General features: G+C 39.0%; 1 protein-coding gene across 1 annotated transcript; it reads left to right on the top strand.

The window, feature by feature from the left end:
- Window positions 1-1,455: 1,455 nt before the first annotated feature.
- LOC133883887 (SEC14 cytosolic factor-like) lies at window positions 1,456-4,179 on the top strand. Its single transcript, XM_062323275.1, has 5 exons — window positions 1,456-1,692; window positions 2,046-2,222; window positions 2,350-2,451; window positions 3,023-3,268; window positions 3,697-4,179. The coding sequence occupies exons 1-5, from the start codon at window positions 1,615-1,617 to the stop codon at window positions 3,931-3,933; spliced, it is 840 nt and encodes a 279-aa protein (XP_062179259.1). The 5' UTR covers window positions 1,456-1,614; the 3' UTR covers window positions 3,934-4,179.
- The last annotated feature ends 5,730 nt before the right edge of the window (window positions 4,180-9,909 follow it).

The raw sequence follows: 9,909 nt of genomic DNA, 5'->3' as shown, positions 1-9,909 counted from the left end.
TCATGGCCATCATGTCTGATTGACCCCTATCGAACAACAGCCTCGAGTGGTCATCAACCCGATCTTCATATTTGGACAGATCCCTATTGATGCAGCTCATCAAACGGTTTGAGACGTCGCGCTCAAAGTGTCCCAATCCACCAATCGAATAATTGGATCACCGCTATGCTCCTCCTTGTGCCATGTCCTTCCCCGCACCGTCAAATCTTTGCACAGTGTGGAACATCTTCTCGCGTCTTCTCTTGATCTTTCTCTATGGCTCTGGTACCACTTGTTAGGGTTTTAGTGTAAACGTCAATAGAATCAACAAACCAAGAACGAGGGCAACATACGTGACACGATATTTTTTAACGAGATTTGGCCAACTTATCTACATCCTCGGGGCATGACTATAGATGCTATTCCCTATATTCTGTTTCTCTTGATCCGCGGTTACAATGGTGTTGCCTTCTATTTAAAGGCCTAGAAATAGGAGTTTGTCTAAAACTCTATTTCTAGTCTAATCTAATTACATCTCAAGTCCATCTATAACCGACCAGTATAAACATATTCGACACATATCCCAACAGACTCATACGCATTGACTGTAAACAACATTATTTTAATCAACCCAAATAGAATATCATCTCTTAGAAACCTAATCATAGATGAAGTCTTAAGGTGCAACAGCTTGATGCATATAAGGGGGCGATGATGATCGATGAAGGAAGTTTTTTTTCCATGGAAAAGGATATATTAATCGAAATCAGAAGATATGTACAATCATCATGAATTAGACGAGTAATGACATTCTCCTCCTGTCCTATCAAAGTCCCAGAGGTACCATGGATACTTAGCACGATTTGCTAACTCGTGACTAACTATGTTCTAACTTCGATCGACATTTTTGATCTGTAGTATCCTTTATCCGGTGAACAATAGTTTCACACCCCCCCCCCCCTGACCACATGGGCAAGGGTTGATCGATGGAGGAAGGTTTTGAAGAAAAGGAACAACAAAATGAATGGGAGGAGGAACAAGTTTCGAAATGTCGATGCAAACCTCCATAGTTTGTGCACCTTAACCGACTAAAACTTATATATTTATATCCTTACAAGAAATTATATACATTAAGTTTGGATGGGAGGTAATCCATACCACCAACACTGTCGTATTTATGTGCCAGCGCGAATATCTTTCTTGAGAAAATTAACCCCTAGTTGTCCATGTGAGCTGAAGATCTATCTCTCTTCTCTAACTTGCACCAGCCAACTGCACCAGTACGTCCAATAAGGAACGCTTGAAGGAGAAGACGTCCTAGTAAGCCTGTGCGGCGTCCTTCAACTTGGCGCAACCGACACGAACGTGTAGTCAACAGCTCAGTGGTGGAGCATGTGTACAGGCGTTGAACGTATTCATTGCTCCCGTGTTGCGTATATCCATTATGGCGAATGCAACCACCACCAGCTACCCGCTTGCCATACTTCGATCGATCTTCTCGTATCCTTGTGATCTAGTGCCGTGTACATGGAAATGATGCTTGAGAAAATCTATATATCGAGCAAGTCAGTACTGGTTTCTCAGTTCATGCCTGCAGCTAGCCAGAAACCCAGACGGCAGAACTGATCGGAAGAAATGAGTTATCTGCTCAAGACTAGGAGAAGCGAACCAACGCTGCAAAAACCGATGTCTTCAGAAGAACAGCAGCAAAAGGTACGACAAAATATGCCGTTTACACTTTGCAGCAATCATTTTATACAACATATACAGTGGTTTAAGTACACTATCCATTGATGAAAATAGGAGATTTTCTTGAGCAAAGCAGTACTTTTTTTTTTGCGAACGATTTAGCAAAATAGTATTGCATCGATAGTAGAACATGTGTTGTAAAATGGGGGCAGAAAAGGTGTACCATATTGTCTTGAGCAAAATTCATTAGCGGCCACATGCCAAAGTACAAGAATGATGCGGTGCATTGATCAATGAACAATCCGAGTTTTTGCTTTCTGCAACCGGTGCTTTTGTAACCAAAATCACATCTCAATCACGTTGGTCTGAACCTGAAGATAAATGAGGTCCGGGAGCTCCTCGGCGACCTGCCGTCGGAGATGCCGAGATTCCTGTCGGACTCCACCATCCGCCGCTTCCTCCGCGCAAGGAACTGGAGCCCGGTGCAGGCAGCCAAGACTCTGAAAGAAGCTGTCAAGTGGAGGCGTCAGTACAAGCCAGACAAAATTCGTTGGGTAATACATATCGGCTACCTTTGTTAGTGAAAACATCTGATCTTACTTAGCCTTCTATCTTGTGCTATTTGTTCATTCATTGGATTAAAAGAAAATGCTTCTGCTTCGAATAATTGTCGTTTGTTAGGAAGACATTGCTGAGAAGGAGAACGAGGTTAAGAGAGCGTATATACCCGAATACCTCGACAACAATGGAAGAGCTGTGTTCGTGTTAATACCGTCAATAAAGGTCAGCTTTAGTGGATATATAGGATGCACCATGTCTCTCTATCATTAATCTTATTGTCCTTAATAACCCAGGAATGATGGCATCGATGCTTTCCAGTCAAATCAGATTGCATGCTATCAAACAATCTTTACTAAGACCAAAAAAATTATCGGTTATATGAAATTGTTCTGAATAGATCGATTTGTATAAAAAATAATGTTACAATGTTATGAGTTGTACGGTTTTTACAAATATCTTAGAATAAAATTCGTTATTAGTGTTACATCTCAGAGATCATGTTGACAGCCAAAACAACTCTTTAGCATCAATGTGGTTTTCGTTTTAAAAAAAAACTAAGAAATTTTCTGTCTGAAACTAATGAACAAAACAGAAATATCTGAGCTACAAATAATGCCAAAGCATTTATGTCTCATTCGGTTTATTCGGTCTTACTCTGTTTTCTGGTAGTAATTCTGACATCTGTTGGGAAATTCCTCTGTAAAATAGATCATTACGAGTTGACATTTTCTATGTAACTCAAATTTAAACTTGTTTTGTACATATTATTTACTAATCTTCACTCGTGTAACAGAGCTTAACATCAGAAAAGAACTGTTTAAAACAGCTAGTGTACAACCTGGAAACTTTGGCCATGAGCTCAGAAGGCGCACTAGAAGAAAATGTTGTTTGTGTAGTTGACTTCCGAGGTTGGACACTATCAAATACGCCATTGGTGGAGACCCGTGAATCACTGCACGTAATTCAGAGATATTATCCAGGGTTGATAGCAGTTGCAATTCTTTGCAACCCACCGAGGATATTTGAATCCTTTTGGAAGGTATTCAATTACTTTAAGTATATAATCTTGTTTCTAAGATCCGAAGTTCTGGGAATATATGTGGTCAAACATTCTGAACTTCTATCTCTGAATTTGTCCGGAATTACATAGCTTGGTCATGAAAATTGCACTATATTTATATGAAAATTACTTCCATATACTTTCCTGCCACAATACAACTGAAACGGGAATTTTGTCTCGTCAAAAATGTCATATATGGGGGACCGGTACGTATATGCTTGGCAACCACAAACAAATAGAATATCTGTCAGCCTTCCAGTGTAGATTGGGCTTGGAGTATTAAAGCCTTGAGTTGTGCTTTCCTTGAACTTATGCATGACTACATCAACAATCCCCAATTTCTGTATCGACTTAATAAACTTTTTAGGGAATATGCTTGCCTGATATTACCAACTCTGCTTTTGTAGATCGTCAATTACTTCATCGAGCCAAGGATGAAAGAGAAAGTGAAATTCGTTTACACCAACAATTCAGAGAGCCAGAAGACTATGGCTGATATGATTGACCTGGACAAGCTGGAGTCTGCATTTGGCGGACGAAACACATCTGGCGTTGACATCGTCAAGTACGCTGAGAGAATGCTAAGAAGAGATAAGATTAGAGGAGCTTCGACGCATGCAAACGACAACACCTCTTCTTCCTAGAACTTGAGTTCTTGTAAAGAGTGCATGAACTCTACCGTCAGCAACTAAGCTGGACGAAGATGACTGCGCCATGGAAGTTCAGTGATCTGATCAAACAACTTAAATCTCGATAGTCATGAAAGCCCAGGATGTTCATGATTTGTTACGTGAAGTTTTTTCGCAAAAGATTGTTAGAGTATGCACCTAGCATACTATTTTCTATGGGACAAGTGAACGTGCAATTTGTGACACTGGAAGTCTGGAACATACGAAATCTGATCTTATATATTTATGAAAAAATAGTATAAATTTAAATTTGGATAAGAGGTAGCACTGTGGAAGCCCATGTCACCAACATTGTCGTATTTATTTGTCATCACGAGTCATTCTTCACCAAATTAACCCCTAGTGGTCCATGGCTCATGGCCGGGGCCGATTGATGGAGACGATGCGTCCACGCAAGCCTGTGCGGTGTCCTCTAATTTTGCGCGAACGACAAAGGCGTGTCGTCAACAGCGCCACAGGAACACATTGTATTCGCATAGTATGGTTGAACCCATTCATTCCTGGTGTCCCTCATGTTGCGTCGATCCATTACAAAGGGAAGTGCACAAACCTACTATTTATACTGTTTATATATTTTTGCACACGGATCTTAAAGCAAACCAAAGAAGTGCTAAAAAGGGCCACACTTTCCGGCTTTTATGGTGTTTTTTTGGCTTTTTGTATGGTGTTTTCTAGCTTTTTTGCATAAGTCCAAATCTCAAAGCACTCCAACGACTTAGATAGTAGGTGTGTGCACACCACATGGTCTTGCGTTTCTAGATCCATTGCTACATCAAATGCATCCAACGACCACCCGATTGCCACTTCGATCATTTTGCATCTTCATTCGTCTCTATGCCAGACCTAGAAACGCAAATACACCATTTTTTTAGATAAAGGGAGTCTTATTTCATTAAGCTAATGAAAATATCCTAGCCTCGACATGATAAGATGAATTCGGCTAATCATTATTACAGAAAACAAACCAAAAAGGTAGACTCTATCTACCACATATGCAACAAATGCCATGGGAAAAATGGAGCTTTAACAAATAAGTAAAACATGTTCATTTTAAACACTTAATCTATTGCTAAACCTCCGTCTGAACTTGGTGAAGATATCCATCGTTGTCATTTCTAACTAATGACATCTTGACCTCATAGATTACTGGTCCTCCTTCCTCCTTTGAAGTAATGCCCAGAATTAAATTCAGTATGTTGCCCTGTAAATAACTTGCATAGGAGATGATATATTGGCCTTGTCAAAAATGATATCATTCCAGCTAAGCCAGATTGACCAACAGATGGCTACGGCTCCCACCAAAATTTGTTTTCTTAGCACCATATTTATATCATTTAACCATGAACCAAACATGTGAGATACACTAGTAAGGGTAGTAATTTATAGGTGATGTGATCTATCCTTCAGGTGAACTTGGCAAAATTATAATCAAAGAAAAGATGCCGAATAGTCTTGTTTGAACTAAAAAACAACATTTTTTATTCCCATGTCAATTTCTTCTTATTAAATTGTCTTTTGTTAGTATTACACCTTTATGTAGGTACCACATAAATTTTTTGATCTTTAAAGGAAGCCTTAGTCTTGTAGCATCTATACCACTAGGTAAGTGGTAAGTGTTTCGGTGATTAATGACATTATATCATTATTACTAACAAGTTTGTTTTATAGGGTATCAAAAATTTAGTTCACAATGATGATTGGGTATTCTTGGTCCCTAAGATGATTCTATGGATGATCAAAGGATATGATCATTAAGATTAAGGATCTTTTAGTTCTAAGTGTCATAAGGAGGTGAAGGACACTTAGAGTAGTATACGTCTTTTTTTAGTATTTTGACCATACTATAAAGAGGGGCTAAGAGTAGTAGGTTGACATAGTTGAGTCTAGACTTGGTTAAATGTGCACATATGAAATTCTAGCACTAGGTAGCTCAGAGAAGCCCATGGTTGAGATGTCAAGAAGTTAGAGCTCAAGAAAATTTGAATTGGATGAGCTCAAAAAAAATTGTTCTCACCAGATGGTCCAGCGTTCAATGAGTTAAACTCACCGGAGCATTCTTGGCTCAGGTCACAGAGATGATATTACACTGGAAGGTCCCGTGATCAACAAGTTACTCTCACCAGAGCATTATTATAGGACTGGTGTTAAAGTGAAGAGAACACCGGAGTATTTTACAAGACTTGTGCACATACTCAGAAGATTGAGTTAAATACACAGGATTGTCTGGTGTTCAATGGGATGCAACATCGGAGAATTTTCTAGATGAATTGCATTCGGTACAGCGGAGATGCTACTCACTGGATGATCTAGTGTGTGGATAGCAGGAGTGCCAAAGCATTTCTTAGTAGTAACGGCTACTGACAACTGACAGTGTGTGTGCTTTGAAAATTGTACACACCGGATAGTCCGGTGTGTGTGAGATGGTGTGCACCGGATCATCTAGTGTTCAAAGGAAACATGGGTGGTTGAGTAATGACTAAATTTGGACCTCTAGCCTATAAATACCCCCTCATTTTGGCTCACTAAGCACTATGGTGAACCTAGAGGAGCCTATATACTGTTTGTGTCATCAAAAAGCAAGAGAGTGCACTAGAATGATTTACAAAGTTCTTAATTGAAGATTAAGGACATCATTAGTGTATAGAGAGTAGCAAGTGTGCATCTAGCTATAGTTTAGGCTTGATCTTGGTCAAGTGAAGCTATTGGCTTGTTACTCTTGGTGATTGGCAACACCTAACTGTTTTTTTTATGATTGGAGGTGTCTTGGTGAGCTCTTGGAATTCTTGTGGGAGCCCCGAGATGAGCGATGTACTTGGTTTGATGCTCGTCAATCTAGAGATGAAGAAGTGGCAATCATGAGGGAGCACTTGAGTCTTAGTGGCTCAAGAGGAAGCGATATCCTTGGTGGATGCTCCAACGAGGACTAGGGGGGAGTGCCAACTCCTCGATAGCTCAGGAAAAAAATCGGTGTCTCCTTGTCCATCTCTTTACTTTCCCGCATTTACTTTGAGTATTTACATTCTTGCAAGATTTCAAATTTTGCATTTACTTTGTGTTCTAGCTTGCTTGATCACTTGCTTGATCATGTAGTTACATTTCTTTCCATCTAGCCTAAGGTTGTTAATTGTTCTAGAATTCGGTAGAAGTAGTTTTTAATTAGAGCCCAATTCACCCCCGTCTTGGGCCATTCAATTATTTCAATTAGTATCAGAGCCTCATTCTCGTAATAGGCTTAATATCTTAGAGCAATGGCCCCCGGGAATGGTGGTAGTGTGCCAAAGTTTGAGGGAAAGAACTTTGTCTATTGGAAAGTCTTGAGGCTATTTATGTCGAAGTTTGGCTAGCCACCTCCATTGGGTTTGATCAACCTTTTATTGAACAACAAGTTAGATGAAATTCTAAGGCTAAACATGCTATTTTTGAGGGAATTAGTAACGATGTTTTCTCTAGAGTAAGAAGAAAGGATTTTGCTCATAATATTTGGACCGGCCTATGTGAACTTCATGAGGGTTCAAGGAAAATCTGAGAGGAAAGATATCATATGCTAATAAACAATCTTAATAAATTTAATATGTTTTCCAATGAGTTATGCAATGATATGTATCCTTACATGAATATACTTGTTGTGGAAATAGATTATCTTGAACTTACTCAATTGTCTCAAGGAGACATTATTCGTAGGATCTTGATGGTGCTTTCCAAGCCGCAATACAATATTATCATATCTCTTCTTCGTGAAAGGGACATCAATGACATGACTGCCAGCTATGCCGTTAGGAAGGTGAAAATGTCTTCATCCAAGAAGATTCTTGCTCTCAAGGCCAAGATGGGTGACAAGAAGAAGAAGAAGAAGAAGCTTCCATCATCAAGTGAAAGTGATGAAGATGATATTGATGATGACAACACCAACACCAAGATTTCCCTCCTCATGAGAAGAACCATAATGATGATATCCAAGTTGGGCAAGAAGGGCTACAACTATGATTCCAAGAAGAACAAATTTCGCTCAAAGAAATTTGACAAGTCCGGTGGTGGAGGCAAAAAGAAGAGCTATAATTATGGTAACTATGGCCACATGTCATATGATTGTCTTTATCCCGACAAGGGAAACAAGAATAAGATCAAGCCAAATGATGCAAGTGATGATGAGGACAAGCACAAGAAGAAGGGTCAAGATAAGAAGAAGAATAAGAAGAAGAAGAAGAAGAAGAAGCTCTTCAACAAGAAGGGTGGAGGCCGAAATACTTACATTGTTGGTGAATGGGTCTCCGGCGAGAGCTCAAGTGATGATTGAAGCAATGATGAAGACAACAACATTGTGGGCCTCGCCATCACCAATGATCCAACGCTTCCTCTATCGCCTATGTGCCTCATGGCAAAAGGTAACAACAAGGTGCATAGCGAGGAAGATGATAGTACTAGTGATGATGATGGTCTTTCTCCTAATAATCTATCTAAGCTTATGAATGACTATGCTACAATCATCAAGAAGCAAAAAGCTAAAATCAAGCCTCTTGAAAGTGTTAATTCTAAGCTTAGCTCTAGTCATGATGAGTTACTTTCTAAATACAACAATATGCTTAAAAAACATGATGAAGTGGTTGCATCTAGCAAGTCTCTTGAAGAGAGCAACAAGAAGCTAAAACTTGAGCATGTTGATTTGAAATGAAAATATCAAGGACATGAGGTAGCTTATGATGCCATTGATCCTAGTATTAATGAATTGCCTACTATTGATATTATTAAGGTTAGTGCATCTACTTCTTGCAATGATCTTCTTTATATACCTTGCTCCTCTTCATGTGATACTATATCATTTTCTAAGACAAACTGTCACATCCCGAGTTTGAGCATTTTAGAAAATGGCAAAATTCACTCCAAATTAAAAATTAAAAATTTCTAATTATTAAACCAGTATAAAATCAAGGAATTATATATTTGAATATGTATATACTTATATGTGTGTATTCTAATATATTATTTTGGCTAAGTATTCCAGAGATCACTAAATTAATTTCTGAATTAATCATTGCAATAAATTGATTATATGCATTTTGGTTTAATAGTTCTTATGGTTCTTGAGTGGAGATTTGGAATTGAAGGTCTTTCAATTTCAAATCTATTTCTTAGATTCAATTCAACTGAAATCCAAATCGAATTCAACTCTTTTGAATTCAAACCTATCTCAAATCCAGAGGCTTCACATTTGAATCTCTTCTTAATTCAAATACTCCTATTTGAATTAATGCCAAACCAAATTTCAGATCCAAAATTCAAATACTCCTATTTGAATATAATCTCAAATATCTCAAAACCGGACTCCTACAAATCATCGTCGATTTCGTATTCGAATGCAATTCAAATCATTCGAGTTATATTTGAAAACTTTCTAATCTAATCTTTTTGCAAATTCATTTCAATACAATCCAATTCAAATTCAAGTCATTTATTTGAATCATCACACATCTCATTTCATTTCAAATACATTCATTTGAATAATTATAAATCCAGTTTACAAAATTCGATTACATTCAAATGTTGTCTCTCTCTTGAGATCTTTCATCTCTCTCACTCTCTCGTCAGCCCAAATGTCCTCTCACAGAGAGCTCACCGCCGCCATTTCCTCTCCTGTTCACACCATGCCTCTCTCGCTCCACCTGCACAGCACCGTTCAACACACTGCCTCTGCCTCTGATCTTTTCACCCCAGGGCAGCAAGCAAAGTTGCCTTTACCTACCTCTTCTCCTCTCTTGCTACACTTGCAAGACTCCCTCATCCACCATACATACACACATGCATACAACACACACATCACACACACGACACAAACAGCAGCAGCACCGGCACACTCCTCAGCTCTCTCTTCCCCCACCTGCATAACCGAGCAAACACCCATGGTGTCACACAACCACAGTAGTAGCAGTTGACACG

The sequence above is a fragment of the Phragmites australis genome, chromosome 11 (assembly GCF_958298935.1).
Source record: "Phragmites australis chromosome 11, lpPhrAust1.1, whole genome shotgun sequence".
Classification (NCBI taxonomy): Eukaryota; Viridiplantae; Streptophyta; class Magnoliopsida; order Poales; family Poaceae; genus Phragmites; species Phragmites australis.
This window is presented reverse-complemented; position numbering and strand designations above follow the sequence as displayed.

Bases quoted from the DNA above. Each gene is read 5' to 3' on its own strand.
- LOC133883887 (XM_062323275.1), top strand. From the start codon at position 1,615: ATGAGTTATCTGCTCAAGACTAGGAGAAGCGAACCAACGCTGCAAAAA. The intron at 1,693-2,045 runs GTACGACAAAAT...CTGAACCTGAAG, and splicing joins CAGAAGAACAGCAGCAAAAG to ATAAATGAGGTCCGGGAGCT. The intron at 2,223-2,349 runs GTAATACATATC...GTCGTTTGTTAG, and splicing joins AGCCAGACAAAATTCGTTGG to GAAGACATTGCTGAGAAGGA.